Source organism: Camelus ferus, chromosome 4 (assembly GCF_009834535.1).
Source record: "Camelus ferus isolate YT-003-E chromosome 4, BCGSAC_Cfer_1.0, whole genome shotgun sequence".
Lineage (NCBI taxonomy): Eukaryota > Metazoa > Chordata > Mammalia > Artiodactyla > Camelidae > Camelus > Camelus ferus.
In genome coordinates this window covers 22651434-22677960 of record NC_045699.1, presented here as the reverse complement: position 1 = coordinate 22677960, position 26527 = coordinate 22651434, and the positions used below count along the sequence as shown (strand labels likewise).

The window sequence follows — 26527 nt, the reverse complement described above, 5'->3', positions numbered from 1 at the left end:
TCTGTATAAAATAATAATGCTATTTATACTGAATGAGATAATGAATGAGAGGCCACCAAATCTGGTGTGTGGGATGAGTTTAGGAGCTGGAAATCAGATACTTTTACTTCAGGCCATAAATCCGGACTCAGTCCTGAGACAAGGAAATGGCTTGGGCCCTGTGCCCAGAGGACCAGGAGAAGGCAGGGAGAATGACGCTAAAAGAGACCACGGGTTCTCTTCCTCTGTTTTTGCCACGGGGTAAATCGTGGCAAGTTTCGAGGTTCTTTGTAACTGTGGAAATGTTACGTGAAATACTACAATTCAAGTGCAGAAGATCGCAGCCCAGAGCTTTGATGGATTTATTTCTGTTGTTCCCTTGTGGAGAACCACACTGACCCTTACTTTAATCAGTTTTACCTATAGATAAAGGACTGACGTGGGGAAGTGCCCTGAAGGAGTATGTCCTGGAGGAGAAGATGGGACAGAGACCAAGCAGGTGTCTTTACTTGAAAGCACTGCACAATCCCTGAGGTGCCCTCTCCGTTTCCCCGTTTCCTTCACAGTAAAATGAGGCTATCACGGCTCCTGGGAAGAAACCATGTGATGTGGTGCCAAAGGGTTTAAACGCAACATAAATGGCAAAAAGAAAGAGGTGCATGGGTAGAGTCACAAGGCCATGGAGACACTCTTCTTGACATATGAATGAGAGGTCACGCTTCAAAACTGCTCACAGAGCCACGTGGTATGTTTAGACACTATGGCCGCAGCAGCAGAGTTAAACAGACCACTCAGCCGCTGCCAGGAGGAGCGCAAACTGCTAAGACCTGCCTGGGTTCTGTGCCAGTTCTTACCAAAGGCCGTGGAAATGGACTCAGCGGTTCTACAGTAGGTGTGTACTTATCCCTTTAACAAAATCGCATTGAGCATCTACTGGGTGACTTCGTGTCACGCAGGAGGCTAGGTACTGGGGACGGTGGATAGAACTAGACAGGAGCAAAATAATCAAATCTAAGTACACAGATTCGTATGCAATGACGTTCACTGTGTCTTTATTTACTATTAAAAAAAAAAGTAGAAACTGTCTAAACATCTATGAGCAAAGGAGACATTTAAAAATGTATAGCATAGCCAAAGGGCGGTATGCTATGCGGTCACTGTCAAGCGGAAATTGAATAACATGGCAATATGCTATTATACTATAAATAAAAGATCCCCCCCAAAGAAAATAATTTACAAAACAGCATATATTACATAAGCCCAATTTAGTGCAAAAACTTTACTTGAAATAGAATATATCGGATATGCATAGAAAAAAGCACATAGAAAATAGACTGGTATATGATATAGCCAAACATTAACATGTGTTATCTCTAAGTGACAGTATTACAGGTGATTTTTCATTTTCTTATTTATATTTGACACTTTGTTTTTCCAAATCCCCTACAAATAATTTTTACTTTTATAACAACAACAAAAAAAGACAAAATACATATTTGGGGAAAAATACTACTTGTGTCTCCACAGACTATTATAAAGTGTTCCCAGTGATGGGCAGACAACACTGTATCTTGTTACTGTGTTACTGTGCCCAGCATTACACTTTAAGAAGGAAACGCCTCATTGGTCTAAGGTATTGGATGTTGCCAAAATGTAAAATGAAACACTTCAGTGTAACATTTGCGATTTAGTTGGCTAAAAGCAAAACAATGTATTTTTTGAGAATACAAATGAAAAGAAATATCTGAATCTCTGTTTCCAAGAACTCTTCTAGATGTAAAATTTTAGGATTCTGTGGCAAATGTGAATAAGTCCTTCCTACACACTCCAAGTTAACAAAAAGCTCTGAATGTTATGACAAGACATATGGACTTAATCCCACTACAGTAGTTTGATGATGATGCCAGATGATTCAAAAAATAATTAGCTGCCATGTTAAGAGAGTATCTCCATATATATATTTATCACACTCTAAAATAACTTTGGAAAATCAGCAAGCTACACTAAGAGGTGATGAGATATTTTCAATTGGATTTCTCATTTTTTTTTTTTCTAAAGGAAATCAGTTCTTCAAAGGAGAAAATAGAAAATACATGGCAGTATTTGTATTACATATAGAAAAATTCTTACTTTAAAGTTATTTAATCTTAACTACACTTGAGCATATTACCGTATCCTTGAGCAATTTGAAATCTTTTGTGCTAATTTAAGTCTCTCTCTATGGTGTACGCCAACCCAAGCACAGTAAGCAGCATGTTACTACACATCTCTGTTTATCACAGCTCTATTTAAAAAAAAAAAAAGTCTCCCGGCTACACCTACACCCAATACCAAGGTAAAGCTCAATCTCCTTTGAAGCTCACAAACACCACCCTGAGATGTTAAAAAAAAAGAAAGAAAGAAAGAAAGAAAGAAAGAAAGAAAGAAAGAAAGAAAGAAAGAGCCCTAAATAACGAAGAACAGTGCTAAAAAGAGTGATTACTAAATAAATGAAAACTTATCTTTTTTAAACACTTCAAAATACTTTCATCCATTAAGCAATTTCATTTTAACAGACAGACAGTGATAAAGTGTCTGATCTGAAAGGAGGAAAAATACCAAACAATCATGCAAGATTGGAGTATATTGTAGACACTTATTAAATACTGGCGTAGGTAAATAGCTGCTGTTCACGTGCCTCTGGGGAAAACGTCTTGGCTACAGAGGCTTATTAGTGTTAAGCATCTGAGAGCCATGGACTATAAAATAAAATCAATACCGTAACCTTAACTGTAAAAGTCAGAAAGATACTGGAAGAGTTCTAATTTAACAAGATTACAGATGACTTTTTAGAAGAGAACATTTGGGGAAAAGCCATGCATTTAGAGACATTTATGCTACGAGACATCTCAAGGTTTAGGTTGTTACTAATGCTGTTATTATACATGCTCGTATGGTTAGGGTTGATTTAAATGATGTGTTACTTTAGTGGATTTACAGGAAAGTCCTAGAAATGATCTGGAACTTATTTCAAAAAAAAAAAAATCATTAAGCCGAGGGAGTAAACTAATTGCCTAGGAACAATTATGACTGGATGCGGTTTAGTGTAGCAGAGGAAAAAAAAATCATGAAAATTTTAAGGTCATCACTTCAGCAGCTCAATGCAAATATGATTACCCTGCACAATATTCCATTTCTCTTAATGGAAAAGTAGTCAAAACTGGTATAAATTGTAGTGTTTAAGCTCAACCTAAATCTATATTTTTTCCTTTAACAAATGTAAATGAAGAAAAGAGGAACATCCTGTCAATGAAATTACTATGATGGCATATTTATTATCCTAATGGTTTTAGAAATCACATGAAATTGATCAGTAACAAAACCTCTATTTAGTAATGGACCAATTACATTTGTGAGATAATGTCAATGAAACAGAATATTGTCACAGGATAATGGTCTCCTATTGCTATATCCCTAGTCATTTAGAGAAAATGAATGTTGCCGTCTGGCTGAGTCATTTATTTTCAAAGTAGGAGACACAGATCCCATAACAAGGTTCTGTTATAATAACTCAATCTCTCTCAGTCACTTGCTGTACCAGAATGGTGCAGGACGGGGCATGTATCTGTAAGAACTGCACATTCCTCAGGTATAAAGCAAAACATATGGTGCCTCCAAGCACCTAAACAGCCCGATCATCGTGTAGTCAATGAGAGTATTTAAAATAAACATTTAAAAAATAATTTAGGAAATGGAAACATTTCAGAGTTTTCAAAAATATCCACGTTAATGAAAGCTTAAAGACGCAAGAACTGAAGATCTACAAATTCTGACTTCCACTGATTTAAAATCCAGAATGTTGGACACAAAGGAACCTTAGTAACCTAACTTTGTCATCTTACAGATGAGAAAACTCAAAGTCTGCTGAAATTAAGTGGTTTGTCTAAGGCCACACCAGTATTTAAATTTTTCTGATCACCATCATAGTGCATAAGGCATAAGGCAAAAAATTAGAACAGAACTAAAAGAAAAAAAATGAAACAATAAATATATAATTAATTTTTATACTTTGACATGTAGCTCATCTTAAAATGGATGTCTGTCAGGTACCTCTACCAAAGACATTCTAGACTTAGGATTATTTATTAATAACATCTTATTATTAAAAGGAAAAGAGATTCTTAATGGGAGTCCAGTCTAAGGACTGTACTCATGAATCCCTAGAGTCTGTGAACCCTTCTGATATTATGTGTATTTATCTGTACTGAAGTTTCATATGTGATAGGGAAAAAAGCAGTTAACTAGTTTGCCAAACCACGAACATAGCATGACAATGACTTGTTTGGAAGGCAGAATTGTTATCTGTGTATCTATGTCAAATTTCTTAACCACTGTAGTAGTGAGTTTATTGAACTGTAAAAATGTTTGTTTTTAAATAGGGTTGAAAAGAAAAATATATGTGAAGTCTTAGCTCACTCCTGAAAGGGAGTAAGTGCTCAATAAATGGTAGCCACAAATGGCAGGAGGGACTGGTTTTCCTCATTTATATGTATCTGTTGAATAAAAATTTTAAATTTATGTGGTTTCATCAACAAATAAATAATACAGAAAAGGGAGTAAATATAAAAATAATATAACTATTATAGATTAAAAACAGGTTGAAAATATAAATGTGGTATATGGACTATTTTGGATCTTCATTTAAACAAAACAACCTATAAGATATTTTGGAGAATCTGCACACAGGTTATACAGCATATATTAAGGAATTACTGTTATATTTGTTACATTGATAATGGTATTGGAGTTACATTAAAAATGAAAGTCACCTGACTGGGACATTGCGGTGTACACCAGAAACTAACACATTGTAACTGATTGTACTTCAATTTAAAAAAAAAAGTCAATGTCTATTAGAAACATAAGTATTTATAAGTAAAATGATACAATGTCTGGGATTTACTTCAAAATACTTTAAAAAACTAGGAAATATTAAATGCAACAAGATGAGCAAAATATCGATAATAGTTAAAGCTGAATAAATGGTACATGGAAGTTCACATTGAGATTCTTTCTACTTTTCACATTTTCCATAACAAAAAGCTTTTTTAAACTTAAAAAAAAATCACGCTTAAACAATTCAATCCAAACCAGTTCTTCTCCACATTTATCCATCAAAAGTACTCATATCTCCATTTTTTTTTTTAGTTCAAAAACTTAATCATGGCACAAATACTGCAGTAGTTTTTTTTTTTTCAAAGAAGATAAACATTTTACCATCCCCAAATTTTGTTTTGACAATTCTTCCAGAACCTGGAAACTCATAAGCTCACTTCTGCTTCCCCATCCTACTCCTATAAGGTCCAAAAGAATCCTCCATGAAGCTCTGTAGGAGAACCGTCCATCTGCCAAGACTTGTGAAGCAGTGTTCAAATTCTCCTGCTCTATTTCTCCCTATGTAGGTAAATTTACCCACTGATTCTCTAGGTGGGTTGCAGAATAAAAGAAAAATCCAAAAATGATCAGCCTTTGAAAAAATAAACCTAGACTCTGCTACTAATTGTCTGGACACTTTGGATGACAGCCTCTCTGAGAACTTAAACTACAAAATAAGGAGCATGAACTATGTCTCTCTAAGCTTCTAATAATCTCTGTTCAATTCCTAAAATATCAACCTCTTATTGTATATGATATTGGTAGTATAATAACTCACAAGAAGCTGGCTTTCCAAACTACTTCGAGAAAAACTTAGACATAAAATCAATGCATAAATGGATTTGAAATAAAACCTTCTACTGCTCCAAGAAATTTGCACGGTGCACTATGATCATGAAACACACCAGCTCCCATAGGTTTTCCACTTTCCTAATTTAGGCTGTGTTCCATCAACCTAGAGACAGCATTAAACAGTAAGTTGTTATTTTTTTCCAACTAATTATCCATGGTAGTTTTTTTCCCTGCTAAATGCTACATTTTCAAACCATCAAGGCTCCAGAGCACAGAAAGATGAGTATCACTTTCCCCTCGTAAGCAGTATTGGCCATTAACGTGGGCACAGTTGTGTCCCCTCCAAAATGTTCTTCCAGATTAGAACACGTGAAAGGAGCACAAACGCCTATTAATTCGTAGGCACCGTAAGGAATTCTGATGAAAGCCTTCACCGACAAGGTATTGTTTTCCTTTCTGTCAGAAAGATGCCCACGGTGTGATTTTTCAACAACAGCGGTGGAGCTGAAGAGGATGAAATACGCTGTGACAAAGCCATCCCCAGAATTCGCTCTCCTACGACAGGATGATACACAGAGACTGACTGCAAGCTCCGTAAGAACCGTAAGTCTTGGACATTAGATATTTTTAATAATAAGTGAAACAAAAAAAAAATACTTACAAGTTGTACTTCATCATTACATTCAAATCATCTCTTCCCAAAGCACTTGTATCTCTGATTTTGTCTGGTTCAAAATCTGGTATTTGCACATCTGACATTTAAGCCTTGTGATACAAAGTCCAGGAATGTGAGGAATTGCTGGTGTTCCATGTGGTCCCCAAAGGGAGCTCAAAGATTCTTCCAGGGGATTACTATGCTGCTGCCCTGCCATTTTCTAGGACTTCATTGAATGCTAGCAGTTATTCAACTATTTGTGAAAGCTGCTCATTCTCCCAGCTTCCACAGCTTTAGAGAAATCTTGAGATTTTATCATTTGTCAGACTTGAAGTAGCACTGTTTTCCAAAGTTTGAAGGTAGGATTAATTCTCCCTATAGATTCTTAGATGGAGGAGGGGAGGGTTCTGAAGTCACAAACTCAATAAACATAGTCAGTCTATCAACTCATGAAAACCCACAGGCACAGCACACAGCCATGTATTACGTATTCTACAAACTCATTTATGAATTTAAAATGTTTAAATTTTTATTTAAAAAAAAAAGTCCAAACTTCAGTGAATGCTCTGGTATCCAGCGTATCTATTCACGTGTTCTAAACTCACATCACGAAAGGCTGTTCTCTGATTCTGGCTCTGTCAGCGGCACGCACTCTGCTTACTGTTACTTGTCTCCTGTACTTGATTCAACTCATGACACGAAGCTGGCCTTGTTGCTCTGTAGCCCCCAGTGTTCCCTTGAGCCTTTTGGCTTAATTCATTGGATATTTAATACCATATCCTTACAGAACTCTATAAAGTGCAAACTGAAATTTAGCACAGCGTGTAAGACTCTATTACTAATGAGAACACTTGCAAAACTATCACAAATAAATCTCTGGGGGCTGGAAATACATTAAAACTTCAAAAAGACTAGCTGAAGAGACTTATTTATATAACAGAACTGTAAATTTTTAAAAATAGTGTTATTTTCTAGTACGTACAGCAACCAGAACACGATGCCTGAATATTGCCGATTTGTGAATCCAGTATAAATTTTTAAACTACTCTTAAAAGTGTACTTACATACCCATATACCTGTAAGTAGTGCTAGTTTTTGCTAATATACTAATTTATTGATTTCTGTGTAAAGATTTATTTCTCATAATGCTTAAAAGTAAGCTTGGGCATGGAGACAGTCCCCTCATGATCTGATTTACATTATTTATTCTCTGTGAAGCACCTTTTTTCATGATTAATAAAAAATTATTTTTCTGTTTAGCAGGCCAAGGGCTAGAAATTTAGTTTATTCATATTTATGTGCCCAATGCCTAGAAAAAACCCTGGCAAAGAATAGGCATTTGATAAATGTTAATTTAGTCCAATTAGTTCAAATTGTAAATGTTTAGGAATTAATAAAATTTTACTGTACTGAAAGTCTTTTTGAATTTACATTTTATCTAAGATTACAAGTTAAATACTCATCAGACTGGGAAGACTGTTAAATCTGCCATTTAGAAAGCCCAGCTGTATATTACAAATATATTCACCATCTCCCTAAATGTCTTTTAAATAGTGTTTTAGGGGCTTTATATTCAGACTGCGATGAATCAGCAACTACCAGAATGACAGTGGCAATGTGATATTGGTAAAGAAATATTTCAAGTCTCTTAAATTCCTGGACATTAAAATACAACAAGTTTTAGTCCCATGAAAGTAACTTGAATTAGAGGAAAAAACAAAACCTGTCTCTGTTTTTCCTCTTGTGTCAGAAGTCACAAAGGACTACTCTAATGATTTCAAGGGAAGTACGTCGACGAGGAACTGAGGCTGTGAACTGGCTCAGGTGGAAAAAAAAATTCAGGTAAAAGAGCTCTCGGATGGAATTTTATAGGGGTAAATATCAGAATACTAAAAAAATTTTCAACATGCACATTGATAAACTAATGAGGTTCTATTAATTTAACCATTAAAATATAAAATGATGGAAAGCTAATGATCTTATTTACGAAACAGAAACAGACTTAGACACAGAAAATAAACTTGTGGTTACCAGGGGGAAATGGGGGGGGTGGTAGAGGGATAAGTTTGGGGTTTGGAATTTGCAGATAGACACTAACTACTATATACAAAATAGATGAACATCAAGGTCTCACTGTAGAGCACAGGTAACTATGTTCAATACCCTGTAACAGCCTATAATAAAAGAGAATATGAAAATGAACATATATGTATAACTGAATCACTATGTTGTACACCAGAAATTAATACAACATTGTAAACTGACTATACTTCAATTAAAAAAAAAGAAAATTTTAAAAAAAGGAAAAAAAAATGCTGGAAAGCAGTATCCAAAAACAGTTTTCAGTAGAGGTAGAAGCAGTCATGAAGTTTAAGACTAGGAAATTCATAGAAGAGACTAAGCAAAAAAAATTCTATTATCTAGGAACAGAATGTAACAGCAGCTGTATATCCCTCTGTTACCGGCCCAGTTTTCTTTTTTTCTTCCTTTATGTATAAAAGAATATAAAGTTACAATATAAATACTGTGTAATGTAGATGCTAACAAATTTAATTTCTATCAGTATTCATCAGAAGAAATTTAAGAAATTATAAAGATCCCTACCAAATGTTTAACACTATTAAATAGCGTTTAGTTTTAAAATGTCCATGTCCATGTGCTACAAAATTAAAAATTACAATTATTTTATGACCAGGAAATTGTAAGTTTTTCTGTGTTCTGAAAAAAAAAAGGCATAAAGATATAATTATATTTGTAATATGCTAAAATAAAAGCACTTTTTCATCAAATTATTAAAAATTACATGAACATTTGTCGTTGCATGAATCTTAGATTTTTGTATTACAATTTCACCTAACTTTTTAAATGAAATGAGTATAATAATTTGGTTACACTATATAGTTTACTTTTGCCTACCTGGAATAAATCTCAGTGGTTTAGATTGGTTGTTCAGATTATAAGAGAAGGCAGAATGCCACACACTGTCCATAATTTTGTTTCTCATATTGAATACATATAAATATTCTCATATTTCAAAACTCAGTTTTGCTATATGAGAAAAATCTATTCTTGCCATAAGAGTAGATTATAATGCAAAGGTAACACTAATACAATAAGGCAGACCCAGGAAATAATTCATAGTAAATTTTAAACATTTCTGCCAATTATAAACACAAGTATGAGTAGTTACTGAGTACCAATTAGCACAGGGATTTGGGGGAGGACAAGTATAAGGCATGTACTAAAGCCACCACAATATCAAGTGGCCCTCAGTATGCCCTTCAGAAAACTCCCTTCATGACAGAACATTTGAAGATGGACAAGAACAACCACGGGGCATTTTATTTTGCAAATTTAAAGAAAGCAATTTTCATAGAACAAAAGGAGTGCTTTGGCTTAGCAAATTTATAAAGATAGTACTGTACTGCCCTCATTTTTTCATTGTCGTTGAAGTCTTCTTCCCACAATGGCTTATTGTGCACATTACAAAGTCCTCGGGGTCTTCAGAATTAAAGTGACAGCCTTTTTTTTAAGCACACTTGAAAACGGATCATTCTTCCTCACTCTTAGTATAACATGTCTTTACAGACTTCTCCAATAATTCTAGTCATTTTGACAAAAGAGAATCACCCAGACAATACAATAATTTTACAAAGAGAAAGAATGACAGTTTCCCTTCTACTTTTCCAAAATGTTTTATAATATGATTTGAGATTGGCTTTATTCAGAAGACTGAAAGAGGAATCAATTCTTCCAAAGTGACACTCTCTAAAACAAAGAACACCTACGCTTCTGAACAATACCTCCATCCCCACACATTCACACTGTTATTATTATTACCATTAGAATCTTTTCCAGAACAATTTTCTGACGGGGAAAATACGGCTTTGTTTAGAAAAAACTGACAATGTCAGTTAAACAAGCAATACAATATAAACGGTTGAGGGTTTTGTTTTTATTCGTAACTTCTGCAAGTCTGGAGAAGTACCTGTTACTTTGTGCCTTCACTAATGAGACTGCTGTTCTGCCTCCCAATGTATTCACGTATTCAACAAATATCTATTTGCCCCTACTATGTACCAAGCATTGTGAGTGGTTACTAGGTGCTGGTTACACAGTAGCCAAAATCCATAAAGTCCCTTCCCCTTAGTGCAGACAAATTCAGACAATTAATCCCATAAACAAATATGTATGTACATATTATAAGTACAATGAAGGAACAATATTGGGTGTCAAAAGAGAAAGGCCTGAGATAGACTGAAATTCCTCAGCTTAGGCTGGACCTGAAAGATGACCAAGAAATTGCCAGATGAAGAGTTAAAACAGTGGCAGCCAGACGGTGCGGCTTATATGAAGGTCTGGAGTGTTGCATTTCCAAACCTACGCAAAGAAGTGGGCTCAAGTGCATGAAGGAAGCAGATGGGCCCCACTGAGGCCGGAGCAGTGGTCAGAGGTCAGAGGACAAAAAGGGTCTGTTGGTCACAAGAGGGAATTCTGACTTTCTCCTAAGAGGAGCAGGAAGCGACTGGAGCAGGGGAGTGATACGACATTATTATGTTATAAAAGATGGTTTGGTTCACTGAGGGAAGAACAGATTGGGGGAGTGGGCTAGGATCTCAGAGCCAAAACTCTCCAGCTGATTTTCAAATCCTTCCTTAAAATGACCCGTCATTTCCCATTATTTCCATCCATACCCACGGCATCCAGCCACAGGGCACACATATGGCCATTCAGAAACCCACTTCCCCACCTCAGGGCTTGTCTGCACTTTTGTCTCTGCCCACGCTGCCCCCCTTCTTGACTAGTTAAAATCTCAGCCTGCTAAAGGAGACCCACCAGACTCAACATCAGTTCCTCCATGAAGATTTTTTTACTGTTCTTTAAACCCTATGGCATTTGGTCTGCAAACATGGAGCAGCAGAAAAGGAGTCCTGAACTTTGGCTTTAAGAGTTGCTAAGCTTCAGCGTTGTCCTGTCTCCTGAGATTATTGGACATGCAGCTCCTCAACCCTCAGTTACACACCCTCAAGTCATGGGCTGAAAACCATGGATAATGAGCTCTTGTCTTTTACATTTTTAACAAAATGCAGAATTTGATTTAAAAGACAATTTTCAAAGACATTTTGTGCTGTTGCTTTAAGTCACATTTGCACATATACACACATACCAGCAAAAGTTGCAGTCAGCTAATCTATTTCCATGCTTAATAATCGCCCTCTACTTACGGCAAAGAGGCACGAGTATGTCTAATAAAATATCTTTAATCCAAAAGATTTTAAGAATGAAACAAAGAGCTAAGTATGAATTCAGAGAGCCAAATAATATCTATTTCTTAAAGTTACATTTTTCCCCAAAGCTGCCCTAGAACTGGGTTATACTTTTACCTAGAAAGAATAACTAGATTGCCTCACACGCCAAGTGTCTTACTTTCATTTACTGTGTCTACTTCCACAGGAAGTATGGCTTCCTTTAAATGGGAACTTTCAGTAACTGGCATCTTCAAACTACTTCAAGTTCGGGGTTCCTCCCTAAGATACCTCATACAGAGGAGCAAACTGATCTAACTGAATCAGAATTTATGCTTCTGCTGCAATTCAGCCAACTCACACAGACAGACCATAATCCATCACATACATATTGAGGGTTCTAAAAGATCATTTTGCCTGGGGAAAAAAAAAAAAGTCCACTAAGCCTGTAAAATTATTGGATTTTTGTAACTTAACTTTAATAACACTTGACTAGTATTTCACCTTAAAACTAATTTTACTACAATCATGTCATGAAGAAAATATAATCCACATTGATTAAATTACGAAATTTTGACTAAATGAAACTTACAAAATGAGCTGGCATTTTACTCTGCGGCCCCTAGAGGCAACTCCTTATCACTCACCTTGATCTCTTTCATGCCATGTTCGACTTCCAGCAGCTGGTGAATTTGGAGAGGGATAAAAGTCTCCTGTAGGACTTGGTTCCATATTTTCATCTATGGATATAGTTTTGGGTCTTTTGCTGTTAAAAATACGATGATAGTTAACATTAATGGGGTTTCTAGGACAATGTGTAGCATCTCAAAGTATATAATTTGAGAAGATTCTTACTATGGAAATTTCCATAAACACAAGTAATAGTATCTCAGAATCATTCTGAAATAACGGTAAGTATTCAAGACATCAGCAGGATTAGCAAACATTCCTAGTTGCCTGTATCATTTACTACACCATATTATAACTGTACCTGCCTAACCGTGTCTCACATTCACCTTCTGAAATATACGCCCTGTAGTAAAATACTATTTTCAGCAGTAAATCGTAAATTCTTAATGTGATATGTGTACTAATTTAAAAATTGTTGGAATTTCACACATTTTAAAATGACTATAACTCAATAAAAAAAGTTTAATTAATTAATTAATTAATTAAAATAAACAAATAATTGTTATTAAGATTGTACCTGATTCATAAAATTATTATCAATATTAGTAACATTCCTTTGTACAGTACTTGCCATTAACAATATAATCCTTTCATATCAATTCAAAGGTAAGTAAGCTCCTTAACCTTCCTAAACTGTTTAATCATCTATAAAATGGACATAATAAAGCCTAGCTCAAAGGGGAGTGGTTGACAGCATTAAATGAGTTATTAAACATAAAGCTGTTGCAATATGTGGCATTTAGAAGACATTTATTAAATGGTAATTATTATTAGTAATCCCATAATTAATAATACTAAAGATTTTGTAGTACTTTACTGATTTTAAACTATTTCATATATACTTATTTATCTTTTCCTAAAAAAAATTAGGTTACTGATCCTTTATTCATAAGCTCATCTGTGAAAGCAGGCCATTGACAAATTCAAACCAAATGGTATACTTTTAAAATAATATATCTTAAAAAAGAAAACATGATTTTATGTCAATTATTAAGAAAAGTAAATATTTAGAGCAGAGGTTAAAAAGCTACTCCATGGCACCTGCCATATTGCTTGATAGACTGCTTTCATATATCCCCACCAATAAAAATCCTCTTAAACAGTTAATTATGATTATGAAAATGAATATTTTTTCCTTAATTAAAAAAAATCTTATTCACACCTCTGCAGGTAAAAACTAAAAAGGATATCTTCTGCATTAACTTTGTACAGTGATAATACACATAATGTCACAGGATTTCAGAGCTGGGAATGACTGCAGAAGCCATACACATAAACCAGTTCTCCACTTTCTTACAAGTGGGGAGACAAATTTGGGGAAACTCAGTAAATTACCCAGGGCGTGTTAATGGAAGCAGTCTGACCAGAGAAAGGACTTGTTAGTTCCAAATCCCGGAAGCATGTGCCTGTCTGGGTATATTCAGAGGTATATTTGTGATTAAAACTTGACTCAAACTTCCAGAGTATTAACATGATGTAGAAGATGGCAATTTCTATCCATGCTAAACCACAGTGAGACTAAATAGTAGTTCTTTAGTTCCTTTGTATGGTATTCAAAGTTAGAATGTAGTTTTTAACACTCCTTTTGTCTAATTATCCCATCTGCGAATCAGGAGTAAATATGTATGAAAACTTGAAGTGAGGGAGAAAGATTTTCATAAGGAAATAAGTGAGGAATATTTTTAAGTCTTTTTTATCCTGAATGATACAGTATCTGATACTGAATGATCATGAGGAAAGGTCTGTTGACAACATACAAATCCATTAGACAAAATAAAAAAATTACCTCTCAAATTTTAAAGTTAGAAAAACTAAACCATTTTTAACAGCTCACCATATAATAGACAATTTTAATGATAATAAGCCCAACTATCTTGCTATGCAGTCTAACTATATGAAAATACAGTTTGACCATAAATGCCATAAAATTGACCTTAGTTAATAAATATGCAAATATGCATAGCCTGATAATTAATTCAAATGCAATTAATTTTGTTATTGAGAATAGCATAGGAAAATAGTTATCCAGATTTTTTTATTTTTTAAAAGTTGATATTAATGAAATACGTATTTTGCTCTGGAACTCATGTATGATCTATCTGATCATGGGTATTTTTAATGCTTTGGAAGTGAGATTGGTCTCCCTGTATGAAGATCCACCTCAAAAAAAACTCCAATAAAGTCATACCATTTATTTATCATGCCTTCTCATTCATTCAGGCCTCTTCTATCATTCTATCATAATGGAACAAAGCATGAAATTCTATGCACAATAACTTTCCAAGCTAATTTTCCCTCTTTTAAATAGGAGACCCTTTTTAACCTTCTATGGTACTGAAAGTTAAAATTAGAAGGTCAAGAACGAAAAATGAGAATGTCAACAGAGAACTAAGCAGAAAGTCACCTCATTGTAGCTCTTTCCCACCAAAGGCTGGTTAAGCCAAATCTCAGAGCAGGCAATACGTCCATGGGTAACTGGGAGTCAACTAAATTATTCAAAGAACATTGACTAATTGAAGAACTTGGCAAACCTGTAGCCTAGAATAAGGCCTTTTAAGGTTAAGTAAATGACATATTTAATTTTTCATGTTTCATCATCCCCAGCTTGGACATGGTATTAGGGTAAGAGTTACCAGGATGAATCAATCCTAAACCAGGGACCTTGTCATGGCAACATCATTTTTAAAGTCACCAAAAGAATTAGTTGACTTGCAGAATTATGATACTTTACAGAACAGAATAAAAATCAGATTAATACATTTTCATAGTTCCCTTGTCCGCACCCGAAGATTAGTTTTAAATGCTTTGAACAATTATATTTAACTTTCAATTTTCAAAATAAATTTAACCAGGAAAGATGAAAAAATCTTTGTAAAATCAGCAAAAAGTCTTGAACTCTTTGCTTTACTTCCCCTCTCTCTTTACCTGCCTACCTGTCTATCTGCATATCTACCTACCTGCCTATTTGCATACAGACTAAGAACAGGAGCTCCTTGTCTTTCAGTTACCTGCTTGGTGGAGAAGACAGCGACCTCTGAAGATTGACCCCCGAGTTCATGTCATGATAGTATGGTTGGCTCGGAATTTCTCCAATTGGAAAGTTGACTCCAGTTCCCTGGGTTATGGGTGCTGAGGAGTAAAACAAAAAGAAACGTTGGGAATGGCATTTACCATTGGCAACTCTACTCAAATGTAATAATATAATATTTTCCATGATTCTGGGCAAGGGTGAGGGGAACTCTCTTTACCTTAAAACTCTAATGTCAACCATCCACTGGGATAAGGCTTGCAAACATCCTCAAGATGCCAATGTTCGAGTCTGGAAACTCGAGGCACTCAGACTATACTCACTGGTTGCCACTTCTCCTACTCCCACTGCCCAGCCTTCTTCCCTCACTCCTGTGTGTTAGCTGTCACTGCATCTGTCACCCCACCAGCCTATATATGCACCACAGGAAACAACATAAGTGGCCTGCTGCTTGGCACAAAGAAAGGTGCTTTGTACTAAGTTGGCTCTCAAAAACCAAGTCATTGTTACATAAATCAAATTAGAACAGTTTCACAGAAATGTTATTTTATAATAAAATTAACATTAATGTTAAAATGTATTTGAAATCATATTTATAATTACTTCATATAAATAATTCTTAGATTAGGGCAGGCGCAGAAGTAAAATTGACTAATATGACATAAAAGCCAAGATTTTTTTTTTCAAAATCATATATGAGTGGTAAGTACAGTTTTACTCAATAGCTATGTTTTGTTTTTAATAAAGTTTTTATGCTAAACTTTATCAGTCACTTAAAATATACTCATGGAGTTTTATACTTCAAGGAGTTATTTTATAAATCAAGAAATCTTTTGAGTTCGCTGATATATTATGAACTGAGATTTTTAATTTAAATATTGCTTTCTGTGTTTCTGTGATTATATCTTTTCAAATTTTAAAAATTGGTTTCTAGACATCTTGAATAAATCCATGAGGCAGTATGTTGTGTCAGAATGAGTAGAGTCTTGGGAGATAGTCTTAGTTTTAACTTCCTCTGCCACTTACGAGCTATGTGCCTCAGTTTCCTGAACTGTAAGATTGAGAATTATAATAACCTATCACATATGATCATTTAGAGGATGATACGAGGTAAGGAGTGATAAAAGCCCCGCCTCATGCCTAGGGCTTAATAGGTGTTTAGCAACTGTGAGCTCCCTTCTTTCCTTGCTTCCCCTCTCCAAATTCTTCCCTGGCAGGCTAGAGAAACAGTTCAAAAACATGCTAAAGGCAGATGAAAAGATACAAATTTGTTGAAAGTTTTGTTCATTCAATAAGTTACTGTGTCCATTACTGGCAGGTGCTGCATGTAAGGAGTACAAAATAGTCTAAGATAGTTGCCATCCTTAGTAGGACATACTGGGTAACAAGTTGGGAAAACAAAATGCTCATGGAAAACAAAAACACTGAAGTATAATGAAGACTATAATGAAACTTCCAAGTAAATAATGTGATCAATAAATGTGGTAGGATTTCAAGGCAAGAAGAATCCACTACAAGCTTGAATGGTCTAAGAAATCTGTGGAAAAGCCAGAGCTGGCCCTGGGCTTTAGTAAAGGAGTAAGGGACTAGAGGGAGGTTGTTCTCAACAGTGTTGCTACTGGAGCAAAGTCATGGGCCGGGATGACGAGCAACATGGAGGCCAGCCAGGCTGGTGTCAAAGGGCGACGCTCAAGAATAGTTTCTATTTCTTCACCTTTTTATTTATCGGGCTTTCAAAACTCCAGTGACAGAGAGAGTGTACCCTGGCCTGTGGTGACAACATTCTAGGGACCCTGAGATTCCCTCTAAAAGCTCAGAGGCTACTTAATCTTCCCCTCTCTCCAAACTAAGCTCAAGCTGAGCATAAAATTCCAAAGAGGCAGCTGATTTTCAAAGAATTTTTCTTACCCAGACTCTTAAACAAACATCTGAAATGTATTCACTACCCGTGGAAACTGTATTACAATCTTAGGCAGGCCATGATTAACTTCAAATATTTTTAAAGAAAATATGATTAGGAGACGCAGGCTTTATTACAGAGAAATAATCAAGGAATATACAGTGACTATCTCTCCCTATTAAAAATTAAATAAATCAGTACGTACAAGATGAGTCTCAGCTCTAAAACTTTGGAGCCTTCTGTTGGCTGTCCATATCATATAATACACTTTAGCCTCATTTTATACAGAAAAAAATTGTATTCAACGTGTAACTATGCCTAATGGCTTGAGTTCTTTGGACGGTTAAAATGTAGCAGCTTCTTGTGGCTTGAGGTACACCAGATGTCAAAAAAATGCAAGGTAAGAAATCCCACAGTAACCACATGCTTTAAAGTTTATTATTAGAACCATGTTCTATGTGACATTGGAAAGCAGGGTATGTGCTAGAAGGAGGCATTTGAGGGGCTCAGTGAAAGTAAGCAATCTGTTTGGCTTCCCACAGCAGTAATAGATACAATTCAAAGAACTGAGTCACCAACAGGAAACTTACATGTTGTATCTTTTATCAACTATTTACAATTTATTAAGCTCAAGCAACATTCCGGCAAAGATTTATAGTTTTAATTTAATAAACATGTGGCTTCATAGTTAACACAGATTGCTTGACCATAAACACACTAAGTATAATTTATAGTAAAATGATCATTTAAAATCTTTGGAAATTTTTTTTCCCAAATTTTGCTGCAGAAGGATTATTCTAAAGTATTGAGAAAGCAATAAAAACAATTTGTCTACAAATACTGCATGATCTCACTTATCTGTAGAATCTAAACAAACAAACAAACAACCAAACTCACAGAAGAAGAGATCAGATTTGTGGTTACCAGAGGTGGAAGCTGGGGGAGGGGGACCTGGAGGCAGGTGGTCAAAAAGTACAAACTTCCAGTTATAGGAATAGTAGGTATTGGGGATATAATGTACAACATGATGACTACAGTTAACAATGTTGTATGAAATATAGGAAAGTTTTTAAGAAAGTAGATCCTTAGAGATCTTATCACAAGGAAAAAAACATTTTTCACTTCTTTTTTTCTATCTATGTGAGATGATGGATGTTAAGTAAACTTAACTGTGGTCACCATTTCATCATATATGTCAGTCAAGTCATTATACCCTACACCTTAAACTCTACACCTTAAATATGTCAAATACATCTCAATAAAACCGGGGGAAACAAGATGGAAAATTTAGTCATTGCTTCAGCAAAAAATCAAAGCAAAACAAAAACAAACACAATTTGTCTACAGGTGTATACATGAGCAGTGTAAAATTCACTGTGCATTTTGACACTAAATGAGAGATCATAGAAACAAAAGTAGATTAATAGTAAACATGGCCAAATGCTAAAACAGCACATACACCAAACTGATGCAATGACAAAGTGTATGAGAACAGCCAGTCCCAGGCAGATACCCCTGTTTAAAAGCCTCTGGAAAAACTTACATCAGATGCAAAGATCAGCATTAGCACCTCTCCCGGAGAGCAGCTAGAAGCCTGAAGGCTGCAAATCATGTTTAAGAGGCCGCCAATATCCTCTTAGAAACGAGCTCAGAAGAGCCTCAGATTCTAAGGGTTAGAGGCCAACCCTTAATCTCTCTTATTGTTCTCCTCACTCCAAAAGCTGATCCTAAATCAACTTTTCAGATGGAGATAATATCATTCAACAGAAAGATTGCTATCCTAAAACTGAATAGCTTCATTAGCTAAAGTCAACACACACATTAGAGGGTCATACGATAGTAAAACCCCAGAGGACAGAAACCATTAACATACCATAAACCCTCAAGAAGTCAGAATTTGTGATATACAGCAAGGGGGTGGTGCTGAAGTTCATGTTTATTTAGCAAATCCTTATTTCATAAACAACGAAGCTCAATTGTGTAAATAAGATTATAATGTGGATATATTAGAACACTTAGGAGAATAACTTCTTGAACATTTCAGAGACACCTACTTACAGATGGGCTAGAAAATACATGTTTGCTGAATAAATCAGCTAATGAATGAGTATGGATAATTAATGTACTAATTACAAATCAGTAATGTTTGTTGTAACAGATAACTTAAAAACCTCTAAGAGGTGACAGTATGAATTAAGAAAGAATGAACGATGTATGTTAAATTTACCTCATTTGTGAACTGTTACAGGAAGGCATTTTTAAATCTCTGTTTTATATTTCAAGTTCAGATTTCTCAGAATACCAACGGGGCTTTTAAAGTTCTCATGTGGCTCTCCCTCTATAGAAACTGGCATAATGTTACCCAGAATGAGGAACTAGTCATATTTTCTGGCAGATGACTCTACTGTCCTTCTCTTAAGAATGATGAAAATGTATCATAAAACTTTGTAAAATACACATTTAAACAAATAATTTTATAATGCCTCATTACTGTAGCAGCATAGCCTCTGTGCCAAAGAGTAGTGTGGGGGAACACACACACACACACACACAGAAACACGTGTGTGCAGACATGTGTATCTTCAAATATCTCCTTTTTTACACGATGCCATCAAGCGTTAGTAAGTCAGGCACATTCTTTTCCAAATCAGAAATAAACACAAAAGTTCAAATACCGAAGGCTTTTGCACCACACATATTGATTGGGTAAAACACATTCAGACTCATCGCCTTGGTCAGTGAGGTAGACCATCAGAATCCTCTTGCCCAGCCAATAGGAACCCTGCAGCTACAGGGACCTGGGATACCAGTCTGTGGCCTCCCATGTGGCCCCCCAGTCAACAGACCCACGACTGAAGTTTCTGGGGCACATATTTACCCACTGCAGAATTATGTCAGAAAGAGTAAGTTCTTTAAGGTCTTCGGAGTTCACTTACAGAGCTCTCTGAGACACATGCTATTGGCACCAGCCACTTTGGAAATCTGAGCCTATTGAGAAACTACAGTTCAAAAGACACAGTCACCTACCACTTTGGAGATTACTTCACTGAACACCATGCTAAAAGCCCCACCTACGCTTACCCTCAGTAACTCATTCTGGTTTGCTCTGTTTGGATCATCACAATTCTTGTTCACGACCTCTGAATTTGACCCAAGGGAAAAACCACAACTCAGACAGGGACCAGAGTGCCCCTATGTCACCGGAGTAACATCACTTCACACTGTGACACTCTCTCCAAATGTCAGGTGAAAATACACCCTTCAGAGGCACACAAACAAGCTGAATCAGAGAAGAGAGCATTTTGGCATCATCAGTAAGAAGAGAAATGCATGTGACATACATCTGCATACACAGTGATAAACAAAGGAGTGGATCAAGGAAACGTCCCCCTTGCCTGGTGAGTTAGCTGGCCAGGTGAACTTACCCAAGAAAATTCTCATCGAGCCTGCCAAGAGTGGTGTCTCAGGTGAGGTGGCCAGTTAAAACAATTGGATATTGTTTTGGATAACAATGCTTTCTATCTATATCCAACTGCAATCTGCAAAGTTAATTTCTGCATCGCTCCACACTCTGCATGTTAGTGTGTATATCCTGTACATCTCCATGCCCCCAGCAAAATGCGAGCAAAATGAAAAAGCACTTATCTACAGGAAACTTATGTGGGTTATCATAACAACACTGAGTACATTTAATTAATCACACTTCCTTTGATATAAATGACCATCTATGGTCACAGAGAGAACAGTGAATTAAATGAATACCAGTAACAGCGATCAGAACAAACTCCAAATTATTTTTGTACTACAAAATGTTTTGGTGATTTAAAAATGCAAATATTTTAGGAAATCAGACCAAATCTATTCACTTACGATTTCATCAAAAGGTCGGAGATTTTAAAACTCAAATTCTCCTAATACACAGTTCTCTTTATACTGTATTTCAGGTTCAAAATAGAAAATATTTTAAATCATACTGTATAATGGGATAAATAACAGTTTACTTACTTCTGGAGACCCTCACAAGTTCTGATACATTGAAGACTCCAGATTTTACAAAACTATCCTCAAGGTATCCTGAAAATAAACATCAAGAGGAAAAAGATTAACATAAGCAGGAAGCAAATAAATGATTAAACACTAGAATTTGTTCAAGTGTTTTAAACCAAAGGTTAGAACAAAAATCAAGTATGCTTACATCAAAGACATGCAAAAGTAAAACTCGTATGAATGCAAACTGTGTCTGTTTAAACAAAAGTTTAAAGTTTAGATGCTAAATAATCTCTTTGGAAAAAAATTTTTTAACTTTCAAAATGTCCCGGGCAATGGGTATGGTTTTATCTGCCACGGCCCACGCACAGGGAAGGAAGGTTCAGGGGCCCTGAGCTCCGTAGCACCTGGTAGACTAAAGTCCACCCATTGAAAAAAAAAAAAGAAAGGAGAAGGAAAACCACAACCACAATTAGCACCTTGTTGGAAATACTTCAAAGATCTCTTGAAACCACTGTTCTTTCACAAATCCTTCCCTGATTAACGAAAAGTGAGTTGCTGTTACCAGCACTCCCACTCCTGTTCCCGTCATGAACCACACAAAAGCAGAACTTGTACACCCAGCAAACACTTCGCACAGGCCTGTTTCTGTGCACCTTTAATATACCTTGCATGGCTTCACTGCTTTCTCGCCCTTGCTGCCACTGGGGCTCCCTTCATTTCAAGAACATTTTTTTTCTAGCAAATGGAGCTGAATCCAGATCTCTAGGAATGCCTCCTGACCCTTCTGTGACATCTAGGTACAGGGTCCGCGGTGGCTGCAGCCCACAAGTCGGGATCTGAGTAAGGCAGACATGTTTGGTAGCTGGTCTGGCAAAGTGCAGGACCAGAGATGGAGACTCACAAACACCTGTCACATCCCCAGGTTCTCATCCGTGCAAAGGAGGTGCGGTGAGGGGGAGGAGGGAGAGAACACCTTAGGGAGGATGGGTACGGCCACTCTCTGCTGCCCCAGGGAGACAATGAAAGTGTGAAAATCCTCAGGATTAAAATACTTCCAGGAAAAAATACTCTAAATTCCAAGAACTGGCAATCTGATTGGATGTTACATAAAGTTTTAGGGCTGATCAAGGGATGAGATTCAGTGCAGGGATGTGAACCATGGGTGGTTTAGCAGCGTGGCACACTCAAGTCAAAGAACCGGGGTTTGACTGTGTGCTACAGTTTGCCAGTGTGAAATTCTGGAATAACTAATTATAATAATTAATAATCATAATAATAATGATAATAATCTTGGGACATTAGACTCTTTGTGCCTCAAAGTTCTCATTTATAAATTAGAGATAATGAAATTACCTACCTTACAGAGTTGTTACGAATAATAAATGAGATAAAAATAAAACCCAGAGTAGGCACCGATTAAATGTTACCAATAAGTTAGGAATGGCCTGTGAAGCCAGCAATCACCCGTATACTGAATTGTGCATAGTGGGATCCAGTCTCAAGTTATTTGTAAATCTTTCTTTTAAAGTTTTATCAGAATGAAAGTCACTACACCACTTTTAACCAGACATAGGAAAAGACAGAAAATCATTAAATTAGCATATATGCTTCATTATTGTGAATGGAGGAGCTGTGTGTGTGCGAACACTGTTTTCTATCCATCCATCCACCTTCTTTAGAAACAGAAGGAAAGAATGAGAAGAAATTATGAAATCTTAGTGGGTGATAAAACTCAGGTCTCATATGAAGTCATTACTCTGAAAAAGATATATAAGATATATATTTTAAGAGAATAACAAAATGTCCCCATCTGATGCACCTCTATTTTAAGAAACGCCTACATCTTGAGCAATTATTTTTTTTCAGCAGGTTGCATTCATTTCAGCGATTACTGAGAAAATTCCAGGTAGCTAGCATTGTACAAAGTGCTAAAAGCCATTGAGACAAAAAAGGACACTGACTCTCTTTGTGTAGTTGGAGAAAAAGATACTTTTAATTTTCTGAACCACAGTAGGTTATCATTGTATATAAAGATTTCAGTTGCTTTTGTTTTAAAGTGTAATAAATTATACTTTATTTTATATATGGCAAATACATTAAATACGGAGACCTTATGTACAGCTTGTGTACTTAACCAATCAGACAAGATTCCCTGCCCTTACCCAAGTGAACTCTGTAAAGGTCTGCCCTCTTCTTTCTCATGCAGCTGCCTCTGGGCAGTAGGGCCCTCTCTCCACCCGCTTGACTTTCCATCCTTCAATTTCCAGCTCAACCACCATCCGCTCCACAATCCACTCCTCTACCCTCCTCTCCTGACCCCTGAGCCAGCCATAAATAATCTCTTCCTTCTGTATTCACACAGCACCTAGTTTGTGCTTACACCACTTTGCACATTCAAGCTTCCCAAGATGATTGTTTTCAAGCCTTGTGTTTCATCTTATTTGGGGGAGTGACTGAGTTTTGCTCATCTCTACAGTGTCCTTAACAACTAACTCGGTGAGCCCACGTACACAGTAATGACTAAAAGCTGGCAGAACAGAATTTTAAAATTCATCTTTTGGAAACATGGTTACAAATGAACCTTAATCATTTTATAACAATGTGACATAGGTAGCTTGAGATTGAAAGATAACTACACTGACCCTTGTTACTTCCTGGAGCTCATTTGCCGAGTAGTTTATTTAGGCTTTTGGGTAGAATGGGAAAGTGTAATGATTCCAGTCAGATTTTATCTCTGGCTCTGTTGTGTAGTAACTTACAACTTTAGGCATTTAGTACAAAATAACTAGCAAGGAACTAGAAGTGTTTAAAGAGGTAAAAAAAATCTCTAAATTGATGAATGAGTGAGTGAATAGTTAACACTTACATATATCTATATAAATTACATCACGTATAATACACAATAACATTTCATGTACAGATATTGTTGGAAGTTCGTTTCCATATTACTCTAATGAGCAGTCAGGACCCCATCTGCTTCCCAGTCATGCCCGAGTCATGCCCATTAAGACGCAGTGGTGTCAGTCCTGTTAGGAGTGGAACATAAGAGTCACCTGAAGCTAACGCTCCCAGCAGGAATAGAGTGGACAAATACAATGACCATCTCACAGAGAAGGGAAGGCAGTTCGGAAGATAGCAGGGTGTTTCTCCACTCCCTACCTCTAATTCCCCAAGTTCTAAGGAACCTGGATCTACAAGGAAAACTGAGTTATTTTACTAAAACTATGAAAGTCGTTGGAAATAGGTCAGAACTGCTTTCACACCCACTAGCCAAAACGCAGCACCAAAGGTACCGCCAGGCTCCGCTCCAGCACGGAGCACAGTGAGACTTCAGTAAAAGGGCAAGGAGTAATGCCGACTGACAATGACCTCCTGGGAGTGGAGGTGGGTGGGAATCGGGCAACGTGGCAGCCTGGGAGAAGCACCAGAAGCAGATGCAGCCACCTTAATGCATCTTTGCACAGCTTTTACAATGCACGGTCATTACAACCAAGACAAGGCAGGCTCAAGAGAAGAAACATGGGTGACACGGCGCTCGGAGAGCTAACAGCGCTTTTCACAAGCACACAAGAGATAGTACATAAAGGCTCTGGCAAAATAACTGAAGAGGATCATGCAGGGGGCCAGGAGCCCTGCTATACAGTACAGAGGGTAAACTCAGCAAAATGCAGGTTCTTGCTGTTAGCACACCTCATCTGTAACCTCCAGGTGGCCAAGGCCTTCCAAAAGCATGGGTTTTCACATGTTACCTAGACCGCTGTGAATCTAAACAGCTGATACAAAGGCCAGAGATCTTAAAGCAATTTGGAGACATTCATACAGTAAATTCCCTTCCATATTTCCCAAAGGAAATATGACCATCTCTGAGACAGAGCAGCTGCTTAATGGTTACAGAGCAATATTACACAACAGCTTAAGCCAGGAAGCAAAGAACAACTTAGCATTTATGTGATGCTGTATTTACACTACATGTATGCTTTTTAAAAAATAAAATTGAGTAGGAAATAAAGACCTCTGCTAACTGAAAATTCTCAAAGGGAGTATCAAATTACATTATTTTACTTTTTTATTTTTCGCTAACAAAAGCAACAATAAATCACTACTCAGAAGTTAATATAGTGTTTAACCTCCTTTACAAACAATAACAGAGGCACACAATGGCATATCTAACTGTTAATATCTCAAATTATAATCAGCACCATTTGAATGTTAAACAACATTTACACAGAAAATCCAAAGGAAGACTGATAACGCTCATTTTTATGGTCTACTGTGTTCTATTTTTGAAATTAAAAAAAAGCCACAGAAAGCAGTTATTAAATTCATGAAGGCTGCCTTCAAGTATTTGAAGGACTATTAGTGTAGATGGTAGATTAGACTTATTCTGCATAGTTCTAGGAACTGTTTTTTTGGCTCCGTAAACAGATTCGTCATCCAATAAGAAAACTCCTAGAAAGGAATGTGAAATCTTGCAAAGGTACTGATAATCCACACATGCCAAGCTACTGCCCTAAGAGCTCTGAAAGCATTAATTCACATAATGCTCACAAGTGTGTCTGCAGGCATAGGAGGTTTCCCAGTGGGTGTAAAGACCCCCAGTAGACTTAAGAATTCTCACTTTGGGTAGGAAACTGGATAAGAGCACCTCAGAAGCCCAGTGCATCCCTCAGAGTCCGCTTTCGCACATGGCTGTCTCCCTGCACCGCTCGTTTGGAGAAAGGAGAGAGCACCCGGTCTCTCCCAGGCACGTTCCAGCTCTTTGGTCCCAATTTTCATTTCCTACAACTGAGTGTAAAAGTTGCCTAAATCCTTTTGTTTATGGGTGCAAAAGGGGAGAAGATAAGATTATTCCATACTAGCTCTTTGTCAATCTTCATATAACTTCAGCTACCAAAACTCAACCCACTGGTGATTTTCTGGTAGCAGTGTTACAAGCCAGGGCTCTGTCCTCAGTTCCTCAGCTGATCTGACCTGTCCACTGCAAAAACAGTGATTCTATGCACAGGAAGTGAACCTCAGCTGGTAGCTATGGCTAACATTTTGGTACTAATTTAGAAGTAAGTTTGTCCTTCAGTGTGAAATGTAAATCCCTGATGGTGATTTAAGTAATTTGGCAGAGAAGTCAGAACTTTTCTGACTTTAACACACTCTGACAGCACTCTATCAATATAGTATTTATATTTTTTAGTATTTCCTTTCAGTCCATTAAACTTGTTCCTACATATATATATCATACATGTGAATATGAATCTCTATAAAACTGATACCAAATTTAAATAAATTTGATCTTCTTTTTTCTAATTAACAAGGTATATTCCCCTTTGGATTAAACA

The 26527-nt window shown here is 36.5% G+C and overlaps 1 protein-coding gene across 6 annotated transcripts in view; it reads right to left on the bottom strand.

Annotated features, from left to right (window-relative positions):
- Positions 1-26527, bottom strand: part of NFIB (nuclear factor I B) — a 228270-nt gene that overhangs the window by 49663 nt on the left and 152080 nt on the right. For all 6 annotated transcript variants that reach the window (XM_006194235.3, XM_006194236.3, XM_014567297.2 and 3 more), the window contains exons 4-6: positions 21210-21278; positions 15285-15405; positions 12234-12352 (exon numbers count right to left, since the gene is read on the bottom strand). In XM_006194235.3, the coding sequence (XP_006194297.1) occupies positions 12234-12352; positions 15285-15405; positions 21210-21278 (309 nt within the window). The remainder of the gene's footprint in view (positions 1-12233; positions 12353-15284; positions 15406-21209; positions 21279-26527) is intronic.